Source organism: Lacerta agilis, chromosome 12, assembly GCF_009819535.1.
Source record: "Lacerta agilis isolate rLacAgi1 chromosome 12, rLacAgi1.pri, whole genome shotgun sequence".
Taxonomy (NCBI): domain Eukaryota; kingdom Metazoa; phylum Chordata; class Lepidosauria; order Squamata; family Lacertidae; genus Lacerta; species Lacerta agilis.
Window position 1 is genome coordinate 52,160,309 of NC_046323.1, and position 27,337 is coordinate 52,187,645.

General features: G+C 45.3%; 1 protein-coding gene across 1 annotated transcript in view; it reads left to right on the forward strand.

Moving 5' to 3' along the window:
- The first annotated feature begins 440 nt into the window (after positions 1–440).
- The window catches only part of PTH1R (parathyroid hormone 1 receptor), a 137,616-nt gene continuing 110,719 nt past the window's right edge, over positions 441–27,337 (forward strand). The window contains exon 1 of the mRNA XM_033165718.1: positions 441–650. Within this exon, the coding sequence (XP_033021609.1) occupies positions 576–650 (75 nt within the window). The 5' untranslated portion in view covers positions 441–575. The remainder of the gene's footprint in view (positions 651–27,337) is intronic.

The following is a 27,337-nucleotide window of genomic DNA, read 5'->3' on the forward strand; positions in this document are numbered from 1 at the left end:
GCTCTCTTTCCCTCCTCCTCCTCTCCCCCCCCCCACTTTACAACTCCCCCAACCCCTCCCCTCCCCTCCCCTCCACCCCTTTCCCCCGCCCCTTCTGAGAGTGTGTGTTTGTGTGTTTGACAAAGAAATGGTTTGAACTTCCCACTGCCTCTTGAGGAGGGGAAAAAAGAGAAAAGAAAAGGGAAACGGAATAGCAGTTTTGACATATGGATGTGATTTGTCAACCAGGGGACAGATGTGTTCAGGGAGAAGGCCCTGCCACCAGGGACTGAGGCTGCGTCTGCACTGGGGCGCTCAGCACCCCCATTCCATGCACTGCCCTTCGCTTTTCCTCTTCCGACCCCTTTGAAACTCTTCAGTCATGAGAAAGCGAGGCAAAGGGCTGTTCTTCCTCGCCTCCTGTCTTTGGGGCTAATCCTGACACCTCGCCCCCCCACCTTTCCCCTTAAACTCTGAAACCCCCCATCAACAAACTGGGGTCTGCCGGTAACTCAAGGAACACGGCGACAGGATTACCCCGGACAGTCCAGCCTGCTTGAGACTTCTTGGATGTTGCAGAGAGTCTCTGTTTGGCTATGGGATCCTATCTGGTGTATCACAGCTTGGGTCTGGTCATATGCTGCTCGGTGCTTAGTTCCGTCTTCGGGCTGGTAAGTCACACAGGTTTAAGTTTTCTCTCTATGTTTTCTTCCCCCTTTTGGCAGGCTCCCCTTTTTTGAGCAATTGTTTCCGACGACAGGAGCAATTTCCTTTCTGACTAACGAGGTGAGCTGTGTCACAAAAACAACAACAACAACTTTGCGCTGCCTTTAAACAACAACGACCAAAAAAAACCCACCCCAAACTCTGCTAAATGCATATTTTTGTTGGTTGCTATTTACAAGCGTGTCTGAATTGCTTGGCGTCGGTGGTTTCCACTGTGAAATAACAGAACCGTTCTTCCCCCACAAACAGCTTACAGATGCCCAGCACCATCCCTTTTAAAGTAATATTTGTGCATAAGCTGCTATCAAACAGAACACCTTTGGCTCCCCATACCTGCATTTTTGCACCTCTTCCCTTCTGTCCGGCGTAACTTGAAAGCCTGTGCATAGATGAAGCTGTTCCGACAGGACACACCAGCCGTAAATGTTTCGTGTTTCCTCCCCTAGAAGCAATTGACAGCAGCAACTTCCATAGAGACGGAAAAGGAGACTTATTTTGCTTTTCAGTTTTAAGAGTCGCAATGGCAGTGGCAGCTGAAACTGGGGTGGAAACTTGACTTTCAGTGCTCCATCCTTGTCTACCGCTGAGAACCACCAGCAGCCCCTTTAAAACAAAATAAAATAAAAAATTCCTTCCAGTAGCACCTTAGAGACCAACTAAGTTTGTTCTTGGTATGAGCTTTCATGTGCATGCACACTTCTTCAGATACTATATTCTTCAGATACTATCTGAAGAAGTGTGCATGCACACGAAAGCTCATACAGTACCAAGAACAAACTTAGTTGGTCTTTAAGGTGCTATTGGAAGGAATTTTTTATTTTATTTTGTTTGGACTATGGCAGACCAACACGGCTACCTACCTGTAACTAGCCCCTTTAAAGTTCACTAAACCTTTGGAAAGATGGAGAAATGCTTGCAGGATTTGCCTGGCCTTGCCATTCATGGTACATTTCAAAAGACTCCAAGGATCTGTTTGCTGTCCAGAACAAAAGTCCATCGCGAATATGTGTTAAATGTGTATATGTGTATTTGGCTATTCCCGTGTCTGACAGCCGAAGGGTTTGATCGTCTCGGTAATTTTAGCCACTGTAACGTTTTGTTTTTTTTAAAGCACATTATGGCCAGTCTTCACAACCACCCTGCAAAGGTGGTTCATTTTGCAGATGGGAGAGACCTGGTTTCACAGCCTGCAGCCTGAAAGGCATTTCCTGGGGAGTAAATCTCCCTGAACACCACGGGACTTAGTCCTGAGTAACCACGTATAGGGTACGAATTGTACAAAAAATAAGTTCGGCTGGATCCAATGGAACATGCTAAATAGGATGAGGTTGCAAGAGCAAATCGACCTTGAAGGGTTGCAGACATGCCGTAGTACAGTGGTAGAGAACATGCCCTCCACAAAGGTTCGATCCGTGATGTCTCTTGTTTTAAAAAGACCTCAGGCAGCGGATACACGGCTCGTCTACCTTCCCAGGCTGGTGGGATTTCTGCCACGCATCTGCACCAGATCTGAAACCTGCGGAAGGTAACAGGAGGGCTGTAGGAATTCTGCTGCAGTTGAAAAATTCACAGCACACGATAGGAATCTAGCCCGTATCGAAAAACCTCCAGTAGGTTATCCCCTGGCATCAACCTGCTAAGCAAGTGAGAATGTCATTACTGCTCATCAAGCATAGATACTTATTGCAATGTACCCCTGTAGTTGTTGTTTAGTCGTTTAGTCATGTCCGACTCTTCGTGACCCCATGGACCAGGCACTCCTGTCTTCCACTGCCTCTCGCAGTTTGGTCAGACTCATGTTGGGAGCTTCGAGAACACTGTCCAACCATCTCGTCCTCTGCCGTCCCCTTCTCCTTGTGCCCTCCATCTTCCCCAACATCAGGGTCTTTTCCAGGGAGTCTTCTCTTCTCATGAGGTGGCCAAAGTCTTGGACCCTCAGCTTCAGGATCTGTCCTTCCAGTGAGCACTCAGAGCTGATTTCCTTCAGAATGGATAGGTTTGCTCTTACAGTCCACGGGACTCTCAAGAGTCTCCTCCAGCACCATAATTCAAAACAATCAATTCTTCGGCGATCAGCCTTTAACAGTGTGTACTACCCCTGTAGTACATGCTGTTAAAGGTGGAAGGGGGGGGAACACACCTGGGTACTGTTTTGCAAAGAAACATCTTCTCCCTGGTGTTAAACTTGAGCTCTGCTCCAGAATCCTTCTGACCCGTACGGTCACAGGGATAGAAATCACTGCTTCTGGGTTTGCTTCATTCGATCTCGTGTCCCTAAGCAGGACATCCTAGACCTGTGTCTGAAAACAGACAATGGGATTTAAAATAGAATAAAATTTAAAGGCATATTTGAAGATCGTATGGGAGAAGAATTGTTGCCCATAGTCTTAGCATGATCACCCTGATGTTACCTCGGACAGGCAGTTATTGTAGGGGGACTGTATTTTAAATGCCAGTTTGTTCCAGAATTTACAGGCAAATTAAATGTGTTTATATTTGCGAAACAAAATAGAAAATTCTTTCCAGTAGCACCTTAGAGACCAACTTAGTTTGTTCTTGGTATGAGCTTTCGTGTGCATGCACACTTCTATATTTGCGGGCAGCGGTAGCTCTGAATGTTTGGGGCAATGATGTCTCTGCATATAGTCCGGGGCAATGACACTTGGTTGTTCCCCTACATTTAGAACTTATTCGCCCAGCAAAAGTTAACACATTTGGGCACCTCCAGAAGGTTAGACCCAAACAATCCATTTTGAAGAGGGCTTTTGTTTTCAGAAAACCTTTATACCGGTAGGAAAACGCTCTGCAAATCACTGGTTTTGATGATGGCAGGAGATGTTTTGCAAGCGCCTTTTGAGTGAATGGCCAGGAAGCAAACTAGAAATCCAATTAATAATAATAATAATAATAATAATAAGACAATCACTTTCAGCTCTCTGAAAAAAAATGATGGCCTTACCTCTCACCTGAAACATTCCCGAGAGAAAGCTGTGCCCACCTTTTTCTGAGAAAAGAGATCCCATAGCCTCTGGGGCTTTATCTTTCTGGTGTTTGAAATCCTTGCTTCACAGTACACCCTCCCTCTTTGCAAAGAAAAAGAAATGCATTTTTCGTAGGCGCTTGAAAAACCTTTGTCAGCATTCACTAAATCTCAGACTTCGACTAGCATGTGTGTCTTAATATATACATGCAAACATGCAGCTAGAACATATTGTTGCCTGCCACCCCAATCTCCGAGAAGGAGAAGAAGAAGAAGAAGAGTTTGGATTTGATACCCCGCTTTATCACTACCCGAAGGAGTCTCAAAGCGGCTCACATTCTCCTTTCCCTTCCTCCCCCACAACAAACACTCTGTGAGGTGAGTGGGGCTGAGAGACTTCAGAGAAGTGTGACTAGCCCAAGGTCACCCAGCAGCTGCATGTGGAAGAGCGGGGAAGCGAACCCGGTTCCCCAGATTACGAGTCTACCGCTCTTAACCACTACACCACACTGGTAGTTCGGCATGTCAGGAGTTCCAGGTGAACTTACTCCGGACCTGTGTTTCCTTTTGGAAATGGGGCACAGCGGAGTCTGTGGTGTCTTTCTGATACGTGGTTTATTTACACACATTTGCACCCTGAGCCTGCGATGGAGGGCTGCACAGCAGCCTTGCTTCTCCCATAGACACAGCCCTGGATTCAGACAGGCACCATCCCTTGTGCTTTCTGGCTTTTTCTGCAGCTTGCTACTTTGCCTCTGTGATACATTGCTCCTAAACTCTCTAAGCTTCTAGCTGACGTTGCTTCTCACGCTCTCTATTGCAAGCTGTTGGCTCCTTTGTCATTATTCCTTCGATCCTCTGTTGTCCTAATGGCACATGACCTTACATAGGAGGTATTAATTAGTCTGGCTTAATTAGCTTTAAACACAAGCTGATTCCAGCAGATTTAGAAGTGTCTAGTACACAGCTTAATATAGACAGGTCTGTTCCCCAGTTTTAACACCCGAAGCCTTAATAAAAAAATTACACCTTCTAGACACAGGAATTTAGGGTGTCCAGTAGCCACCAACTCATCATGCTGTTGATGATGTGGACCTTTGATCTCCAACCTCTTTCATCAGGGACCTTTCTAGGTCCTACGCACATTTAACATGGGACTAGGTCTCATTGTGCACAACAGGGTTTATTTTTAAGCAAGCACGTACGGGACTGCATTGTTAACTTAGCAAAATTCTTCCTGGTGTGTGACTTATAAATTAGTGCAGAAGGTGTAAAAGAAAGAGTGTATGATGTTTTGAATGATAAAAAAATTGCAATGAGTGCCATCAAAATTTATCCAGCCATCATCAGAAAGGAGATCTGGGTTAATTACACACACACACACACACACACACACTCGAAAAATTAGAATATCATGGAAAAGTCCATTTATGTAAGCAATTGTTTTCATTAGCTACTGGAGTTTAATATATGAGATAGACTCATGACATGCAAAGCGAGATATGTCAAGCCTTTGCTTGTTATAATTGTGATGATTATGGCGCACAGCTGATGAAAACCCCAAAGTTGAAATTGTTACATTGCAGTTCTCATCAGCTGTACGCCATAATCATCACAATTATAACAAACAAAGGCTTGACATATCTCGCTTTGCATGTCATGAGTCTATCTCATATATTAGTTTCACCTTTTCAGTTGAATTACTGAAAGAAATGAACCTCTCCACAATATTCTAATTTTTCGAGTTTCACCTGTGTATATATATAATTGTGGAAATGTGAAAAAACCTGCTGCATACTTCACTATTTGAAGGGAAATATTATTTAATCCGCCCACCCTCCACACAAAAAAACCCCCCTACAGGTATTTTGCTAGAGTGGGACTCTCCATATCTAGAGGCTAGGAATGCAATACATATACGGTATCCCTGAGAGCATGTGTGATTCATATTAGAATCCTTTTAAAACTTTCTTTCAATTCAGGCCGGCGTTCTTTCTCCAGAATAGGACCTTGCAAAACTTACTGTTGGCAGAGGTGCGCAGATGTGCGAGAGATTTGGCTAATTCTGTGGAACAGTGGGAACTAAGCTTGGGAAATGGTAACAGTTTGCAGAAAGAAAGGGAAGACCAATTTGGGACGAGCGGTGTGAGCCACAGAGGAAGGAGCATAGTTGTTGTCTCCCTTTTTTTTGCGGGAAACTCCCTTATTCCAAGCCGTTTCCCTCTGCTATCCCTTATTGCTGTTGTAGTTCAGTCGTTCAGTCGTGTCCGACTCTTCGTGACCCCATGCACCAGAGCACGCCAGGCACGCCTATCCTCCACTGCCTCCCGCAGTTTGGCCAAACTCATGCCAGTCGCTTCGAGAACACTGTCCAACCATCTCATCCTCTGTCGTCCCCTTCTCCTTGTGCCCTCCATCTTTCCCAACATCAGGGTCTTCTCTAGGGAGTCTTCTCTTTTCATGAGGTGGCCAAAGTCCTGGAGCCTCAACTTCAGGATCTGTCATTCTAGTGAGCACTCAGGGTTGATTTCTTTGAGAATGGATAGGTTTGATCTTCTTGCAGTCCATGGGACTCTCAAGAGTCTCCTCCAGCACCAGAATTCAAAAGCATCAATTCTTCGGCGATCAGCCTTCTTGATGGTCCAGCTCTCACTTCCGTACATCACTACTGGGAAAACCATAGCTTTAACTATACGGACCTTTGTCGGCAAGGTGATGTCTTTGCTTTTTAAGATGCTGTCTAGGTTTGTCATTGCTTTCCTCCCAAGAAGCTGGCGTCTTCTAATTTCGTGACTGCTGTCACCATCTGCAGTGATCATGGAGCCCAAGAAAGTGAAATCTCTCACTGCCTCCATTTCTTCCCCTTCTATTTGCCAGGAGTTGATGGGACCAGTGGCCATGATCTTAGTTTTTTTGATGTTGAGCTTCAGACCATATTTTGCGCACTCCTCTTTCACCCTCATTAAAAGGTTCTTTAATTCCTCCTCACTTTCTGCCATCAAGGTTGTATCATCAGCATATCTGAGGTTGTTGATATTTTTTCCGGCAATCTTAATTCCGGTTTGGGATTCATCCCTTATTGTTGATATCCCTTGAATTTCCCTTATTTCCGGGAAGGAGAGTTGGAGTCCTTGGGTCCCTGCATTTCTCAGCCCTGCCTGCCTGCCTACCTCACAGGACTGTTGTGGGGATTAAATGAGGACTAGGACCAGGGAGCTCCTTGGAGAAAAAGGTGGAATATAAATACCTAATAACAAACAGACAGAAGACAGATATATAAAGATGAAGAAGATAAAATAGACGAATGTTTCTTGGCAACAGGTGCTCAGATTAAGCATTGCTGCCCCTAACTGGAGGCAGAGCAGAGCCAACCTGGCCAGTACCCATCAGTGGTCCTCTCCTCCTGCATGAATTGGCCTAATCCTTTTCTAAAGCCATCCAAGTTGGTGCCCATCGCTGCTCCCTGTGGCAGGGAGTTCCAGAGGTTAACCGTGTGCTGCGTGAACAAGTGCTTTCTTTTCTCTGCCCTGATTTCTCTTTCCTGGGAGCTCTTTCCTGGTGTAAATTTATTTGTAGCCTGGGGGGATTACCGCGGCGTGGACTGTCCCTGAGAACCGCAGACTGTCCCCGGGACGGGTGAGGGTGCTGATCCTCACCTCACTTGACAGCTATGGGAAGGAGAGCAGGGCTCGGAGTGAAGAAAACTCAGGAAACAGAGAGAGCGAGGAGTCCACAGGTATCCAGCCCGGGAAGGTGGTGCCAGACCCAACTGCCAGGAGCTGCCTCGTGATCCCAGGAGGCGACGCGCGACCACGCAAAATGCGCACCCCATTTGATGTGGGGAACGGTCGTTGCAGCTAAGAAAAGAGGCGATTGTGATAGAAGTGTATGCAATTGTGCCGGGCGGTGAGAGCTGTTTGTACACAGTTTTGCCTGATACAGAGAAAAGTGGAGTTTTTCCTCCAACTCTCGGGGAGGAAGGCAGTCAGTCAATGAAGCTGTGAAGGTTGTGAGGTTCTGAACAGACAAAAGCACGTTCCCCCCACGTTACAGAGTAGAATTATGACATTCGTCCACAGCAAGATGTAGTTATGGAAGCCAAGACTCTCCGTGGCTTCTCGCCACAGTGTCTAAGTTCTTCCCCCACTGTGGACACCAGTTTCTGGGACTCGCAGGTGTGGAGAGTTGCTGTCCTGCTTGTGGGACTTCCCTAGACATCTAGCTGGCCACTGACTGGGGACATAATGTCGGATTGGAGGGGCTGTAGGGCAGGACGATATATCCGTATGTCATCCAAAACTGGTTTGAAGTCCATATCGTGATAACCGTTTCATAATTTTTCACCCAGCAATACAGTGGTACCTCGGGTTAAGTACGCTTCAGGTTAAGTACGCTTCAGGTTAAGAACGCCGCTAAAAACAGAAATCGCGCTCTGGCGGCGCAGCGGCAGCGGGAGGTCCCATTAGCTAAAGTGGTGCTTCAGTTTAAGTACACTTCAGGTTAAGAACGGACCTCCAGAACGAATTACCATATTTTTCGCTCCATAGGGCGCACCGGACCATAGGGCACACCTCATTTTTAGAGGAGGAAACAAGAAAAAAAAATATTTTTTCTGGTTTTCCTCCTCTAAAAGCCCTGTTTTTTTGAGGATCAGCTAAAAGTTTTGCAGCTTTTTTTGCAAAGGGAAAAGCCCTGTTTTTTTTTAGGATCAGCTAAACGTTTTGCAGCTTTTTTTGCAAAGGGAAAACAACTGTTTTTTTAGGATCAGCTAAACGTTTTGCAGCTCCTTTTCCAAAGGGGGAAAAGCAAAGAGGAAAAGCCCCATTTTTATGGGGTTGAACTCACATTTCTGCAGCTTCTAAAGGAAAGGGAGCCTTTTCTACAGTTTGCAGAAAGATAATCTAATCAGCCGGTCACATGTCGCTGGGGAAACAAACAACCTCCCTCTGCAGCACATTCAACAATGGAGGGCGGGGCTGAAAGGGAGCCTCTCCCCATCTCTTGCTGATCAGATGCTGAGCGGGGTCCTTTCAACACCCCCTTTACTCTTTGCAAAATAAAAAGCATGATCCTCTTTTGGCCCCTGGGCAATTCAGCTCCAGGGACCACCATTCGCTCCATAAGACGCACATATATTTCCCCTTACTTTTTAGCAGGGAAAAGGTGCGTCTTATGGAGCAAAAAATACAGTACTTCCTTTTTGGGGTTCAGGCAGGTGAAAGTTGTTGAGTTTTTTCAGGAAGGAGGTAAAATGTTGAGCCACAGTTGTTCAGCTTCTTTGGGGGGAGCCGATGATCTACCAGTGATCTACTGCAGACGTCCAGTGATCTACCGGTACATCACGATCTACCTGTTGGACATGCCTGAGCTAGAGGGACTAACAGGACAGCTTCCTATGTTCCCGTGACTTCTTCCTGCTTGATCCTATATATATTTACTCAGACCTTGTGTTTAGCCCCCACCAAAAAATTGTGCATCCTGGGCTACGCCCCCCCCCTCTCCAATCTTCTTCTTTGGCGATCCCTCATAGCCAAGTAAGATTGCCTTCCATAAACACAGTTTTAACAGTGTAATAATAATAATAATAATAATAATAATAATAATAATAATAATTTGTACCCCGCCCATCTTATTATTTCCCCAGCCACTCTGGGTGGCTTCCGACAAAAATCAAATACATTAAAATATCACACATTAAAAGCTTCCCTAAACAGGGCTGCCTTCAGATGTCCTCTAAATGTCTGGTAGTTGTCTATCTCTTTGACATCTGATGGGAGGGCGTTCCACAGGGCGGGCGCCACCACCGAGAAGGCCCTCTGCCTGGTTCCCTGTAGCTTTGCTTCTCGCAGTGAGGGAACCGGCAGAAGGCCCTCGGCGCTGGACCTCAGTGTCCGGGCTGAATGATGGGGGTGGAGACGCTCCTTCAGGTATACAGGACCGAGGCCGCTTAGGGCTTTCAAGGTCAGCACCAACACTTTGAATTGTGCTCGGAAATGTACTGGGAGCCAATGTAGATCTCTCAGGACCGGTGTTATGTGGTCCCGGCGGCCACTCCCAGTCACCAGTCTAGCTGCCGCGTTCTGGATTAATTGCAGTTTCCGGGTCACCTTCAAAGGTAGCCCCACGTAGAGTGCATTGCAGTGTAAGTGACTGTGCAGGTCAATTCTGGATCCACATGTTCTTCCACAGTGGGGACATGGGTTTCCAGGCGGGAGTTGATCACGGTGAGGGTTTGCCAAGCATGCCTTCCTCTTAGCACGTTTCTCCCTTGCATCCTGAGTTTGAGTGTCTTCAAAGCCCGTGACACATTTGGTCAAGGCTGTTCTCCAATTGGAGCACTCGCAGGAAAGTGTTTCCCCATTGTCTGTGTTTATAAACGCTGACAACTGGTCTAAACCCCTCCAATACTCTGCCCCTGGCCCAACTTGATTGGAATCTCTCAGCAAGTCCTTGAAAAATTAAAGAAGACCAACCCGGGCCATTTCTAAGGTATTTCGGAGGAAAATAAGCCCCTTTGTAATGACCACCACTTCCCACAACAAAGGAACAGCAGTAAACCATAATTGAAAAGCGCCAAGCATGTAGAGCATCAAAAGTGTGTGATTGTAAGTGTAGGAGGAGAGAAGCATCAGCACTGCACATAAATTCAATGGGGCAGAACATCTCTCTTTACCGCTACGATAGTTGAGTTTGTAGATCAGGGGTCAGCAAACTTACCGCGCCTCAGACCAGTGTCTCCAGCGCCGATCGCGCGGCGGGCTGGAGGGGAGGGAGTGCATGCCCATACGTGTGCACACAAGCTATTTCTGGTGCTCCTCCGAGCCGGAAGTGGGCAGCCGCGCAGCGCCGGTAAGAGCGGGCGGTGGCAGCGGGCGGCGGGGGTCGCTGTGGAACGGATAAACAAGGGGGTGTTGAAAGGACCCCGCTCAGCAGCTGAGCAGCAAGAGATCAGGAGAGAGATAAGAGTCCCGGCTCCCTTTCAGCCCCGCCCCCTTGCCCAGGCCTCCTTTGTTGAATGTGCTGCAGAGGGAGGTTGTTTGTTTCCCCAGCGACATGTGACTGGCTGATTAGATTATCTGTCTGGAAACTGTAGAAAAGGCTCCCTTTCCTTTAGAAGCTGCAGAAATGTGAGTTGAACCCCATAAAAACGGGGCTTTTCCTCTTTGCTTTCCCCCCTTTGCAAAAGGAGCTTTGCTTTCCCCCCTTTGCAAAAATAGCTGCCAAACTTTTAGCTGATCCTCAAAAAAAACCAGAGCTTTTCCCTTTCAAAAAAAATAAAGCTGCAAAACTTTTAGCTGATCCTCAAAAAAAAACCCAGGGCTTTTAGAGGAGGAAAACTTTTTCTTGTTTCCTCCTCTAAAAACAAGGTGCGCCCTATGGTCTGGTGCGCCCTATGGAGCGAAAAATACGGTAGATGACTGCCAGTTTTTAACTCTGTGAGTAGATCGCAGTCTCTTGGGAGTTGGCCACCCCTTCAGTCTAGCTCAATAGTGTCTGCTCTGACTGGCAGAGGCTCGCCACGTTTTCAGGGTAAGAGATTTTCCCAGGATGTACCTGGAGATGCTAGGAATTGAACCTGGGATCATCTGCATGCACAACGTATGCAACACTCAAACAGCAACAACCCCTGCCTGCAGACAGAGTAGATCCTAGCATCTCACAATTCATGGTTATAATACCGGAGGCTGTAGTTTGACTGCGGCATTCTGCCAGCCAGGCTTTCTGCTCTGGCTGTGATATTTTACGAGCATTGTCTCTGGAAACTCTCCACCTGTTTCCCTCAATGTCAGGGAGGGGAAAGCTTCCAGAGTGGTTTATAAAACAGAACTCGGAGGTGCTGCTGCCAGCTTGTGCGTTGATGGGAGGCTTTCAATGCAATAGAATCATAGAATCCTAGAGTTGGAAGAGATCGCAAGGGCCATCCAGTCCAACCCCCTGCCAAGCAGGAAACACCATCAACACCATCAAAGCATTCCTGACAGATGGCTGTCAAGCCTCCGTTTAAAGACCTCCAAAGAAGGAGACTCCACCACACTCCTTGGCAGCAAATTCCACTGCCGAACAGCTCTTACTTTCAGGAAGTTCTTCCTAATGTTTAGGTGGAATCTTCTTTCTTGTAGTTTGAATCCATTGCCCCGTGTCCGCTTCTCTGGAGCAGCAGAAAACAACCTTTCTCCCTCCACTAGATGACATCCTTTGATATATTTGAACATGGCTATCATATCACCCCTTAAGCTTCTCTTCTCCAGGCTAAACATACCCAGCTCCCTAAGCCGTTCCTCACAAGGCATCGTTTCCAGGCCTTTGACCATTTTCGTTGCCCTCCTCTGGACACGTTCCAGCTTGTCAGTATCCTTCTTGAACTGGGGTGCCCAGAACTGGACACAGTATTCCAGGTGAGGTCTGACCAGAGCCGAATACAGTGGTACCATTACTTCCCTTGATCTAGATGCTATACTCTTATTGATGCAGCCCAGAATTGCATTGGCTTTTTTAGCTGCTGCATCACACTGTTGACTCATGTCAAGTTGATGGTCTACCAAGACTCCTAGATCCTTTTCACATGTACTGCTCTCAATACTAAGCCTGTCGACTTGGAAGGGGATCCCGCTGAGTTAAATCGGGCTGAATTTCCAGCAAGTGGGCTCTGAGAATTTTTCAGACTTTGTAGCTAAGAGGATGGCCAGAAAGCAGTTGCATCTGCTTAAATTTTAAGGGGTGTTGCCCCTAGCTAAGAATATGTAGGGAGACAGGGGGCAGGGTTACAGCCCAGGGGGTGCAAAAATATCTATTTCAGTTTTTCTGTTTCTCATTTTTCCATTCTTGAGTTCAGCACTCCACATTAGTTTGTGATGATGATTATGATGATTAACATGCAACCCATTTGACTGGGTTTCCCAGCCACTCTGGGTGGCTCCCAACAGAATATTAAAAACACAAAAAAAATTAAAGGGGCCTCGTGAAAATTCACCTGCATTTTAGCACACGTTTATGTTGGGGTTGCCGTATTTCAAAAAGTGAAAATCCAGAGTAGTTTTGCCCAAAGTTGTTGAGCTACACTTCCGGCGTCAGATTCCAGATTTTCCCAGACTCTGCTTCCGACTACAGTATTCCAGCTATGGCCGGGAAATTCCAGATGTATGTATGGCAACCTTACTTTATGGTGGTGGTGTTAATATTAATATTGTTTAAATACGCACATATCCGTAGGCAATTTTGCCTACTATATACATTATTGCAAGGGACGCAGGTGGCGCTGTGGTCTAAACCACTGAGCCTAAGGCTTGCCGATCAGAAGGCCGGCGGTTCGAATCCCCGCAATGACGGGGTGAGCTCCCGTTGCTCGGTCCCTGCTCCTGCCCACCTAGCAGTTTGAAAGCACATCAAAGTGCATGTAGATAAATAGGTACCTCTCCGGCGGGAAGGTAAACAGCGTTTCCGTGCACTGCTCTGGTTCGCCAGAAGCGGCTTAGTCATGCTGGCCACATGACCTGGAAGCTGTACGCCAGCTCCCTCGGCCAGTGAAGCAAGATGAGCGCCGCAACCCCAGAGTCGGACACGACTGGACCTAACGGTCAGGGGTACCTTTACCTTTACCTATACATTATTGCAAAGTAATATTTCCCCCTAATATTCATTCATTCATTCGGCCTTTCTTATTCCTACTTTGGAGATCCCTTGTAGCCGAGTAAGATTGTCTTCCATAAACACGGTTTTAACAATGAGTCCGTAAGTGACTGTGGAGGCCAATTCTGGACCCACAGGTCCTTCCACAGTGGGGACATTGGTTTCTGGGTGGGAGTTGATCATGGTGTGGATTTGCCGAGTGTGCCTTCCTCTTAGCACGTTTCTCCCTTGTGTCCTGAGTTCGAGTGTCTTCAAAGCCCATGACACCTTTGGTAAAGGCTGTTCTCCAATTGGAGCGCTCGCAGGAAGGTTTTTCCCAGTTGTTGGTGCTTATACTACATTTAAAAAATGCCTTCACAGAGTCTTTGAACATCTTTTGTTGACCACCAGCATTACGCTTTCCATTTTTAAGTTCGGAATAGAGTAGAATGACTACAATTGATGCTTTTGAATTGTGGTGCTGGAGGAGACTCTTGAGAGTCCCATGGACTGCAAGAAGATCAAACCCATCCATTCTGAAGGAAATCAGCCCTGAGTGCTCACTGGAAGGACAGATCCTGAAGCTGAGGCTCCAAGACTTTGGCCACCTCATGAGAAGAGAAGACTCCCTGGAAAAGACCCTGATGTTGGGAAAGATGGAGGACACAAGGAGAAGGGGACGACAGAGGACGAGATGGTTGGATGGTGTTCTCAACGCTACCATCATGAGTCTGACCAAACTGCGGGAGGCAGTGGAAGACAGGAGTGCCTGGCGTGTTCTGGTCCATGGTGTCATGAAGAGTCAGACACAACTAAATGACTAAACAACAACAATAACAATCCAACAATAACAATCCAGCATGCGAACAAGTGCCGTGAATTGAGGCTGCACAATTAAAGTGCTCTGTTCCTCTTGTGCAACAAATCAGCTTTAAAAGGGGAGTGGGACTTTTTGCGGCTCGGAAAGCGATGGGGAAAATCTTATTTTTTATTATACAGGTGAAACTCAAAAAAATAGAATATCGTGGAAAGGTTCATTTCTTTCAGTAATTCAACTTAAAAGGTGAAACAAATACATGCAATAGACTCATGACATGCAAAGCGAGATATGTCAAGCCTTCATTTGTTATAATTGTGATGATTATGGCGTACAGCTGATGAGAACACCAAATTAATAATCTCAACTTTGGGGTTTTCATCAGCTGTACGCCATAATCATCACAATTATAGCAAGCAAAGGCTTGACATATCTCGCTTTGCATGTCATGAGTCTATCTCATATATTAAACTCCAGTAGCTAATGAAAACAATTGCTTATATAAATGGACTTTTCCACGATATTCAAATTTTTCGAGTTTCACCTGTATTTTTGAAAAAAAGGAAATATATTGAAAAGTGTTAAATGATGGATGGAAAGATGAATGAACACAGTGCAAGGGAAAACGAGGGCGAAGGCCTCTTGTATAAACCTCCATGCAAACAAATCAGGATGAATGCTCAGTGAAGAAAGGAAATAATCTGACGTCTGTGTAAGCCTTGTGCAAGTAAATCAGGATGAACGTTCAATAAACAGGTCATCTGCAGGAGCATTTAGCTTGCTTAGAAATCAAGTCATATTTTCCACTTCTTTTTTGCCTAATATAAATAGTTTATTGGCGGGTAGGTTGGGGGGGGGGGAAGAGACCTGAAAGGAAATGCATTTTTCCCTGACACCACCCTGGGTTTCATAGGCAGCAGCTGCTGGGTTTTTTGCTAGTATTGCCACCATCAGTTTTTCAGCACTTACCTCTGTCCCAAACGCAGGATAGCAAATAACGTTTCATATATATATGTGTGTGTGTGTGTGTGTGTGTGTATGTATATATATGTATGTATGTGTATATATGTGTGTGTGTGTGTGTGTGTGTGTGTATTAAAAAAAATAGAAAGGGCCCCCCTGGTTTTATTCTTCCCTGTCTTTTGAAGCCAGGGGCGTAGCAAGGTGGGGCGTAGGGGGTGGGCCGCCCCATGTGCCATAATGGAGGGGGTGGTAAATTATCAAGGGACAATTACTGCCCTTCTAGGGCGGTTCATAAAAAACTTTTTATTTAAATGCTTGCTCCAGAGGTCTTATCTTACTATACTAGGGATTATATAGCTATATATGAAATTTCATGCATATCGGTTAATATCTTGACCCTCCTCCACCAATGTAGCTGTTCACTTGGCTGTTTTCCTATGTCGTGAAGCCTGAAATTTCAGTTCAGTGGAGCACTTACTGTTCCCAACCCTAACCCTGTGGGAAGCCATCTAATTAGACTTTAATTTCATTTTGAGATGTTTTTAGGAGGTAATTTAATTATTGGTTGGTAATAACCAATGTTATGTACCTGGTGTTAGCCACCCTGAGCCCGACTTCGGCCGGGGAGGGCGGGATATAAATAAAAGCTTTTTATTATTATCATTACTTGTTATTATTCCTTTGTAAGAAAATATGAAATAATGTAGAACCATTTTTGCAGTGTGGGGGGAATCAATGGGGGGGGGGGGTGACAAGAAATTTTCCGCACCGGGTAGCATCTGACCTTCCTACGCCTCGGGGGGGGGGACATTTTTTTTGTTGCCCCGGTTACCAATTTCCCTTGGAACGCCCCTGTTTGAACCCTATAATCCTGTACCTATTTCCTTGAAAGCAAGCCCTCTTCAACTCACTGGGATGTAAATCTGAGTAGACACGTATTCATAGAATCATGGCGTTCGAAGGGACCCCAAGGGTCATCTAGTCCAACCACCTGCCATGCGGGAATCACAGTTAAAGAATCCGCGCCAGATGGCTATCCAAACTCTGTTTTTAGAACCTCTAAGGAAGGAGTGTCTCCCACCTCCTGAGCAAGAACGTTCCACTGTCGAAAAACTCTCGGTGTCAGAAAGTTCTTCCTAATGTCCTTGTAGTTTGAATTCAATTGCACCTCATTCTCCCCTTCCTACAAAAATATTACAATGCTGATTTTGCTAATTAGTCTGAATGCCGAATTAACAATTGCTTTCGATCAAGAATACTTGACGTTTTCTGCAGTTTCCCCACCTTGCAGGAAGTAAGTAAGTAAGTTTTATTTACGGCCATTGGCCCAACACATAAAATACGATTCCAAAACAACCTATAATATTTAAAACCTTCGCCAGAGGCTGAAACCCTCTGCTCGTTACTAAATAAAAGCACAGACTGTCCGACTATCTATTTTCACATTTTGGCTCCTGGATTAGCAGGGTTTTCCTGATCATATCAGAGCCCTTTTTTCTTCTTTAGAGCTAAGACTCTGTTCAAGTATTTGGCAACAGTGCGTGATCTAGATGGATCTTCGTCGTTCAGTAGAAATCTCAGTTTGGTTTCTTTGGCATCACCCGTGCATCCCACTAGATATGGAGCAAGTAACTTACTCCTGAGCGAGGAATAATGAGAACAGCTAAGGAGTATGTGGTGCAGCGATTCAGGTGATCCACAGTGAAAATCACATAAAAGAGATATCTGACCATTAGAGATCCTATTTTCCATTACATTGGAAGGGAAGACATTGAATCTTGCCTTTATAAAGGCATATCTTGCAGGAAAATTTGCAGTGCCTTTACGTGCGTCTGTGTGTGTTACTCTAAGGCAGCTTGCACTTCGCTTTATTTTCCTGGAATTAATTCCACTGGATTCTCTCCCTCTCTCTCTCTCTCTCTCTCTCTCTCTCTCTCTCTCTCTCTCTCGTGGAAACTGGTTGGCATCCCCTTTTAATCTACATGCTGTTGCAATTATTCTCCATTGCTGCTGCTCTTCCTCCCTTCCTGCTTTCTAATTATAGCAGAAGTTATTACGGGTTTAACTGTGACTGAATAAGATCGTCGTGAAACTTGAGTTTGCCTCGAGCTTAAATTAAACGGAGAATCTCCCCTCGGTGTGGGGGCCCACCCATTCAATCAACCAACCGCTGAGAGTCCAGGCATAGGCAAACCCCGGCCCTCCAGATGTTTGGGACTACAATTCCCATCATCCCTAGCTAACAGGTCCAGTGGCCAGGGATGATGGGAATTGTAGTCCCAAAACATCTGGAGGGCTGGAGTTTGCCTATGCCTGGTTGGGACCATTTCCGTGAGACAGGAAGAAGGGAAGGTGACTTCAGTGTGGGAGAGCCAGTGTGGTGTAGTGGTTAAGAGCGGTAGACTCGTAATCTGGGGAACCGGGTTCGTGTCTCCTCTCCTCCACATGCAGCTGCTGGGTGACCTTGGGCTAGTCACACTTCTCTGAAGTCTCTCAGCCCCACTCACCTCACAGAGTGTTTGTTGTGGGGGAGGAAGGAAGGGAAAGGAGAATGTGAGCCGCTCTGAGACACCTTCGGGTAGTGATAAAGTGGGATATCAAATCCAAACTCTTCTTCTTCTTCTTCTTCATTCACATCTCTACTTGACCAACACCTACCAATCTGGGACAGGAGTTCTTTTTTGGTTTCTCCTCTCTTTAGGGGCATTCCCACACTTCCATTTCCCTCCCTGACTTCCCCTGGGGAAACCCAGGCTTTAGCACTGGTCAGTGTTAGAAATTCCTCATGCGCAAGGCGTGTTTTGTGACTGACGTGGATCCAATTGCGACCACGCACCTACGTCCACACTCCGAGCAGATGAAGAAGAGATGAAACCATTTAGACTGCAGCACTTACTTACTGCAGGTGGGAGGCTGCAGACTTGGGTGTTTCCGCCACTCACCCTTGCACCCAGAAAGCTAGCATGTAGGAGAGGAGGCTAGCTAGACTAGGATCTTTCTTTCTACCAGATTATTTAGATCTCTGCCTGCAGGGAGCATCTGCGGGGAGGACTGCTCAACCAGGTGGGGCTCCACCTGTATTCGGAAAACAATCCGATCCAAGCATAGCTTGACCCAACTCACCTGTGTTTTTAACGTGATGACCAAAACTTGTAATCTGTTATAGCACTGCATTTTGTGTCTAGGTAACCAGAAGAGTTGGGACGCGGGTGGCTCTGTGGTCTAAACACAGAGCCTAGGGTTTGCCGATCAGAAGGTCGGTGGTTCGAATCCCCACGGCGTGATGAGCTCCCATTGTTCGGTCCCAGCTCCTGCCAACCTAGCAGTTTGAAAGCATGTCAAAGTGCAAGTAGATAAATAGGTACCACTCCAGCGGGAAGGTAAACGCCGTTTCCGTGCGCTGCTCTGGTTCGCCAGAAGCGGCTTAGTCATGCTGGCCACATGACCCGGAAAAACTCTTTTGCATTTGTCCTGTTACGCATTACTGAATAAAGTACGACTGATTGGGAATTTCTTCCCTTGTATCTTACAGATACAAGCCACACCTCTACTTTCACATGTGAAATGCAGGAACAATGGGCTCAGTAGCCTGACCTCCTTTGGCATCAGCACATGCAAGCTTTCCGAGTTACACAAAGTGCTTGGTCAGTGAGTGTGGAACATAGATGGAGGTGGATAAACTATGCGAGCTTCTCCTGTGCCGCAGAATGTTTTGTTAGCTGGTATGGAGGATAAAGGGATGCAGGTGGCGCTGTGGTCTAAACCACTAAGCCTTGGGCTTGCCGATCAGAAGGTCGGCGGTTCTAATTTCAGAAGGTCGGCGGTTTGAATCCCCGCTCCGGGTTGAGCTCCCATTGCTCGGTCCCAGCTCCTGCCAGCCTAGCAGTTTGAAAGCACATCAAAGTGCAAGTAGATAAATAGGTACCGCTCCAGTGGGAAGGTAAACAGCGTTTCCATGTGCTGCTCTGGTTTCGGTGTTCCGTTGCTCCAGAAGCGGCTTAATCATGCTAGCTACATGACCCAGAAAAACTGTCTGCGGGCAAATGCCAGCTCCCTTGGCCTGTAAAACGAGATGAGCGCCGCAACCCCAGAGTCATCCGCAACTGGACCTAACAGCCAGGGGTACCTTTACCTTTTGGGGATTCAAGATTGCAGCCCATCTTATGCACCGTCGGCTCAGGAATAAGTCCCACTGATCACGATGAGACTCGCCGGCTGCTTTGCAGTCCTGCTTTTTAAATAAATGTTTTCCTTTCCAGATAATACAGGGCATGGTGAAATCACAATAAATTAAACCTCCCTTTCAGTAGTTTCAAGCACCACTACAGGTTCCACATAATACCTGTACTGCATTGTTTAGTGTGGCGGCACCTGCATTTTGGAACTCCCAGCCCTATTTCAATAAAGAACGTTCCTTTGCAAGACTCTTTACAGGCACCTGCTAAAAGCGTTCTTGTTTAGGGAAGCGTACTTAGGAAGTTGAAGTAATTTTAATCTGTTTTAATATTTTAGCTTTTGTATGTTTTAACGTAGGGTTGTTAATTTTTCTTGATTTTACTGCTGTGGTGGGGTTTTTTTGTTTTTGTTTCTCGGTAAACTGCTTTGCAGGTTGTTGTTGTTGTTTTTTAAAAAAATATTAAATAAATAAGCAATAAATATGAACAAAATAACACAAGCCAAAACACAACCCATCCTGTCGATTTAAGTATCTGTCCGCAGTCGCCTACTTGTTACCAGAGGCCCAGAATCCACATTCCTTTGGAAGAGAATATGAAATAAAGTCATACCCAGCTGCTTAGGAAGTTGAAGTAATTTTAATCTGTTTTAATATTTTAGCTTTACCTTTATGGAGGATAAAACATTGGGGGAATGAATAGAATATGCTATGGCTACATGTGGGTCTGAGGTGGTTGCTTTTGGAGTGTGGGGTGCAAAGGAATGCTAGATCTTGCCCCTCTGCTGATCAGACCATTGGTCCAACTAGTTCACTATGCTCTGATGCGCCCCTTGTGCCACTTTGCCCGTTGATAGCTGCTATACCACTGAGCAACACCCCTTCGCTGTGGGACTTCCTTGAGCCCCGGAGCTATTTTGCTATTTGATGTCGGTTTTGAACGTGACTGTTTTATAGCAGGGCAAGCAAGTTGGTTTCATGATGGTTCATGGTGGAGGGAAGGGGACTGTACCTGGTTTCCTGGATGAAACTTTGCAACTGTTCCCTGCTCAAAACAAAATCGAAAATTCTTTCTAGTAGCACCTTAGAGACCAACTGAGTTTGTTCCTGGTATGAGCTTTCGTGTGCATGCACACTTCTTCAGATACACTGAAACAGAAGTCACCAGATCCTTAAATATAGTGAGGGAGTGGGGAGGGGTATTACTCAGAAGGGTGGTGGGAATGGGTGATCAGCTGATAGGTGTGGAAAACCTGTTGACGACTCTTAACGGCTGTAATTAGTCTTGCAGGGAAAGGCAAGTGGTGAGATGGCTAAAGATAATGATAATGAGATAAGAATCCAATGTCTTTGTTCAGACCAGGTTTCTCCGTGGTTTTAAGTTTGGTGATTAGTTGTAATTCAGCCACTTCTCTTTCCAGTCTATTTCTGAAATTTCTTCTTCTCATTATACATAACAAAGCTATCACTATATTTAAGGATCTGGTGACTTCTGTTTCAGTGTATCTGAAGAAGTGTGCATGCACACGAAAGCTCATACCAGGAACAATCTCAGTTGGTCTCTAAGGTGCTACTAGAAAGAATTTTCGATTTTGTTTTGACTATGGCAGACCAACACGGCTACCCACCTGTAACTGTTCCCTGCTCATCTGTTTTGAATTCCACAAGAGATGGAGAGGCCTGTTGGAATCAAAGGCGTGATGGATGCGTCCGTCCGTGGCCGTTTGCTATGCTAACCAGTGGAACTTCCATGCTTAGAAGTGGTACCTTGGTTCTCTGTTGTAGTATCAGGTTAACACAGGGTTAAACCTGGAAAGGATATGACGTCCCACAACTGGATATGTACATCTGTTGAACTGACGCTGTTGTCTGTATCACACTTTCGGTTTCGCTTTCTGTGAGCACCATGCAAGGAGAGTGTGCTCCAGGCTGATCTGTATATAGTTTGTAATAAAGTAGTTTGTAGAACAAAGACTACAGACTCCGGAAGCCTTATTATCAGGGACTAAGCTGTGTTGCTCTGCTATGAAACATATGCACAGGAGGAAGCACACAGGCCCAAATCGTGAGTTAACGGCAGAATGTCGGCCCGCTACCGCTACAAAAGTCAAGATTCTCAAACTTAATCCGTTCCGGAAGTCCGTTCCAAAACCAAAGCGTTCCAAAACCAAGGCGCGCTTTCCCATAGAAAGTAACGCAAAAGGGATTAATCCGTTGTTGCAGACTTTTAAGAACAAAAACCCTAAAACAACAGTTTAGCATGACTCTTACTATCTAACGAGACCACTGATCCATAAAATGAAAGCAATAAACAATTTGCTGCTGCAGTCACACAACCAAGCGATCAGTAGCTCTGCACAGTCACAAAAAACAAAGAGCCGAAAAAACCCAAAAGGCAAAATAAAAAGCGAAAACAGACAGACCTCAGCGTAACAGTCAAAATGGAAGTGCGGCACTCAAAACAGAAGATTGGCACTCAAATCGGAAGCGTAACACTCAAAACGGAGCATGTTCGGCTTCCGGAAAAAAGTTTGCAAACCGGAACACTTACTTCCGGGTTTGCAGTGTTTGGGTTCCAAGTTGTTTGAGTACCAAGGCGTTTGAGAACCAAGCTACCAATGCATCTAGAATATTGCCTGGTGCTGGAGAGGAGTGAAACGGCTCACAGCTTCACACCCAGCTCATTTTGCTTCCAGAAAGATCTGGCTGGCTTCTGCTGGAAGCCGAATGAACTGATCGAGCGAGACGTTTCCTACTGTCTTATGATACGTTTTTGGTACGCATGCCTGAGAGATGAATGTCCGACTTTGTTTGCAGTGGATTCGGCATGAGGGAGGTGTGAATCTTCCCTCTTTCCGCGGAGATTTCTTGCACTTTTAGAACACTTGTGGGCTATGGAGGTGAACGCTTGCCATGAGTATTTTAGCAGTACAATCGTACCTTGGTTTTCGAACAGCTTAGTTCTCGAACGTTTCGGCTCACGAACGCCGCAAACCTGGGAATGACTGTTCCGGTTTGCGAACTATTTTTGGAAGCCGAATGTCTGATGGGGCAATCCGCGGCTTCCGATTGGCTGCAGGAGCTTCCTGCAGCCAATCAGAAGCCACACTTTGGTTTCTGAACGTATATTTTTAAAAAAAACAAATGATTTTTATTAAATTTTCCAAATTAACAATCCAATCAGAACCATATTAAATATCCCAAATGATACATATACATCAAATAATCCAAATATTCTATCAAATTATAATTTATTTTTATTTGTAGGACTCCCCATGCTTCAAGGTTTGGAGGGTCTAATCTCATCTCAATTTTACTGCAAGAATGTTTTGGAATTCAAATGGAGTTCCAGAACGGATTCCGTTTGATCCTTCAGAGCACTTACACCATGGGTAGGCAAACTAAGGCCCGGGGGCTGGATCCGGCACAATTGCCTTCTCAATCCGGTCTGCAGACGGTCCGGGAATCAGCGTGTTTTTAAATGCATCTCCGGGTTATTTGTGGGGCGTAGGAGTTCGTTCATTTATATATACAGGTGAAACTCGAAAAATTAGAATATCGTGGAAAGGTTCATTTCTTTCAGCAATTCGACTTAAAAGGTGAAACTAATATATGAGATAGACTCATGGCATGCAAAGCGAGATATGTCAAGCCTTTATTTGTTATAATTGTGATGATTATGGCATACAGCTGATGAGAACCCTAAATTAACAATCTCAACTTTGGGGTTTTCATCAGCTGTGCGCCATAATCATCACAATTATAACAAATAAAGGCTTGACATATCTCTCTTTGCATGTCATGAGTCTATCTCATATATTAAACTCCAGTAGCTAATGAAAACAATTGCTTACATAAATGGACTTTTCCACAATATTCTAATTTTTCGAGTTTCACCTGTATATACACACACACACACACAAATGTATTTTAATATTTGATGGAAGCTGTCCAGAGTGGCTGGGGAGACCCAGCCAGATGGGCGGGGTACAAATAATAAATTTTATTATTATTATTATTATTATTATTATTATACACACACACACACACACACACACACATACATATACATATATGCACACACACATATATATATAGAGAGAGAGAAAGTCCGGCCCCCCACAAGGTCTGAGGGACAGTGGACTGGCCCCCTGCTGAAAAAGTTTGCTGACCCCTGACTTACACCTACAGCTGTGTGTGTGTGATTTCTGCCCATCCCCTACTCTCAAATACAGAGAACGCATTGCAGGGGGTTAGTCTAGATGAGCTTTGGGTTCCCTTCCAACTCTATCAAATACAAAATCCACGAAGAGCTCGCAGACTCCGTGGTCAGCTGGTTTGACTGTTTGTTGCCTTTGCAGATACTGTAGCAAACTTTCCCTAATGTTTCTTTGGAATGTATCTCCCTTTAGGGTTTTGGGTTTGTTTGTTAAACCCTCAATGCTTGACATGGGGGCTTCTGGTGGGCATTTTTGCTTAAAGCTGACGAAAAGGAGATTTACTAAAATAAATAAAAACACGTGGAGCTGGCTGACAGAAAGCAATAAATGTATGGAGGAATCATTACCTGCCAAAAGATTACCGGTGTGCTGTTAGTAATTGAATTAGAGCCAGTTCATTGTCAATCCTGCTGTTAGAAAAATTGAATCTGAAATCCTGGGAGAATATTAAATATGGGCGGGGGCAGGGAGAGAAAGAGAAGATTATCTCGGAAAATAGCAATTGTCTCCCCCTGCTCAATGCGTAGGCCCCGTTTTCGAAATCCGCTTTGAATATTTAACCAGAGGTGTGAATAATTCAGGTCACCAGTGCCGATTGCAGGTGGTTTACACAAGAAAGAAAATAAATCCATCCTTTTCTGTTAGTGTATTGTATCTGTGCCATATATAGGTGTCTGTGTAATGTATAATTAGGCATACAGTGGATGCTCGGGTTGCGATTGTGATCCGTGCGGGAGGCACGTTCGCAACCTGCAGTGCCACGTCTGTGATTCTGTGCATGTGCAAAGTGTGATTTTAGTGCTTCTGTGCATGCGCGAGCGCCGAAACCCAGAAGTAACCCATTCCGGTACTTCCGTGTTCGGCTCGGTGCACAACCTGAAATCGCGCAACCTGAAGCGGCCGTAACCTGAGGTATGATTGTAATGTATAATTAGTATATACAGGTGAAACTCGAAAAATTAGAATATCGTGGAAAGGTTCATTTCTTTCAGTAATTCAACTTAAAAGGTGAAACTAATATATGAGATAATTGTGGTGATTATGGTGTACAGCTGATGAGAACCCCAACGTAACAATTTCAATTTTGGGGTTCTCATCAGCTGTGCGCCATAATCATCACAATTATAACAAATAAAGGCTTGACATATCTCGCTTTGCATGTCATGAGTCTATCTCATATATTAAACTCCAGCAGCTAATGAAAACAATTGCTTACATAAATGGACTTTTCCACGATATTCTAATTTTTCGAGTTTCACCTGTATGTATCTTTACTGCAGAGACTTGAAGTCGATAGTAGGTAGCAGAATTCAGCTTTGTCTTGCGCCAGGAAACAATAAACACTTTGTTACTTTGAAATGTGCAGGAGATAATTTTTTATAAAGATTTGAGGAGTGAGGTGGTTTACCCCTCTATTATTGCCCATGACGGCAATAATACAGTGCAGACCAAGATCATCAGGTGACAGCAAAAACTGCAAGGTTTTTAGCGGGGGGGGGGGGGTAATTAGAATAAGATCTGTTATTTGATTACTGATGTAAACCCCCAAAATGTATTTTCTATAGTTATGTTTTTACCTCTATCTTCAGTACATTTTGATTTATTTTATGGCTATGGCTAGTGGCTGATTCGGATTCTTAACCTAGCTCAAGGTTGTCATCTGAACTGGCCAGATGTTTAACTGATAATCCATCACATTTAGTCCATCATTTGAAAGAATTCGATGATTCAGTGTGGAAGCACTTTGGAACTCCCTGCCTATTGAGATCGAGCAGGCTCCTTCGCTGTACTCCTTTTGGCACCTGCTAAAAACATTCCTGTTTAGGAAAGCCTACCCCAGATGCTTAGGAAGTCGAGGCGATTTTAACCTGTTTTAGTATTTTAACTTTCGTATCTTTCAAAGTAGGGTTGAAATTTCTCTCGATTTTTATTCGTTTACCTTTTTGAGGGGTTGTTGTTGTCGTCTTACAATTGAGCAGCGTGTGAATTTTGCGAGATAAATAAATAAATGGGGAATCTGATTCAATATTAGACATCTCTCTGCATTGCTAGGAGATTCCCAGCTCCCCCCCCCCCAAAGCCACAATTCCCAGAGATCTCTGTGAAGAGGGACTGACTGTCAAACCACTCTGCGAATTGTAGTTCTGTAACAGGACTAGGAGGCGTCTCCTAGCAGGTCTCTTAACAAACCGCTGCTCCCAGATTTCGTTGGCGGGGAGCCATGAATAATAATAATAATAATAATAATAATAATAATAATAATAATACTAATACTAATAATAATACTAATAATAATAAAATTTATTATTTATACCCCGCCCATCTGGCTGGGTTTCCCCAGCCACTCTGGGTGCCTCCCAACAGAATATTAAAAATGTGATGAAACATCAAACATTAAAAACTTCCCTAAATAGTTCTGCCTTCAGATGTCTTCTAAAAGTCAGATAGTGGTTTATTTCCTTGACATCTGATGGGACGGCGTTCCACAGGGCGGGCGCCACTACCGAGAAGGCCCTGGTTCCCTGTAACCTCACTTCTCGCAGAAGGCCAGAAGACACTCAGAGCTGGACCTCCGTGTCCGGGCAAAACGAAGGGGGTGGAGACGCTCCTTCAGGTATACTGGGCCGAGGCTGTATCATGGTGCTTTGAATCTATGCAGTCATAGATACCAGAACCACAGCAGTTGGTTCCCATTTTATTAATGGGGCGCTGTGCTTTTCCAAACTTCTTGGGGCATCTTTCAGAACACTCGAAGCTTTACCAGTAGCCGTGACAAACTGAGCAGCTTGGTTTGTTTATCCAGCTGGCCTCCAAGGGCAGTATCGATAAAAGAGGCAGTGTCTCTTTCACTCTTAAGGGACCTTTCGATTCTGTAAAAAGGCGAGGCAGCAAAAGGACTGATAAGGATAAGGAATGAACCTTCCTTCTGAGAGTCAGCCTCAGCGACCCATTGCTAGCTGATAAAACAGTCCTCTCTTCCCACTGCCTCCTGAACCGATAGTCTCCAAAGATGCGGCTGTTCATCCAGCGCCACACACCCATTTCTCCGATGAAAATAGGAACGTCCCAGTCCATAATGGTAATCTTACTATTCATACCCCACACATCTTACTGGGTGGCCCCGGCCACTCTGGGCAGCTTCCAACATATATAAAAAACATAGGTAAAGGTAAAGGGACCCCTGACCATAACAACAACAACAACAACCACAACAATAATAATAATTTATTATTTATACCCCGCCCATCTGGCCGGGTCTCCCCAGATCCATTCGCGGCCGACTCTGGGGTTGCGGCGCTCATCTCGCTTTACTGGCCGAGGGAGCCGGTATGCAGCTTCCGGGTCATGTGGCCAGCATGACAAAGCCGCTTCTGGCGAACCAGAGCAGCGCATGGAAACGCTGTTTACCTTCCCGCCGGAGCGGTACCTATTTATCTACTTTGACGTGCTTTTGAACTGCTAGGTGGGCAGGAGCTGGTACCGAGAAACGGGAGCTCACCCCGTCGCGGGGAATCGAACCGCCGACCTTCTGATCAGCAAGCCCTAGGCTCTGTGGTTTAACCCACAGCGCCACCCGCGTCCCATATGAAAACATAATAAAACGTTAAACATTAAAAGAAAAACCTTTCCTATACAAGGCTGCCTTCAGATGTCATCTAAAAGTTATATACCGGTAGTTACTTATCTCCTTGGCTTGGGGGGTTGCATAACTCCATACCATCCAACATTTTTTGATGAAAATAGGGACGTCCTAAGGAAAAGCGGGTTGTTCTGGGTCCAAATCGGAAAATGGGATTGGCATGCAGCTTACAGATAAAAATTAGAATACTGTAGATAAAAGCATAAGGGGGAAATGATCGTTAAGAAAAAAT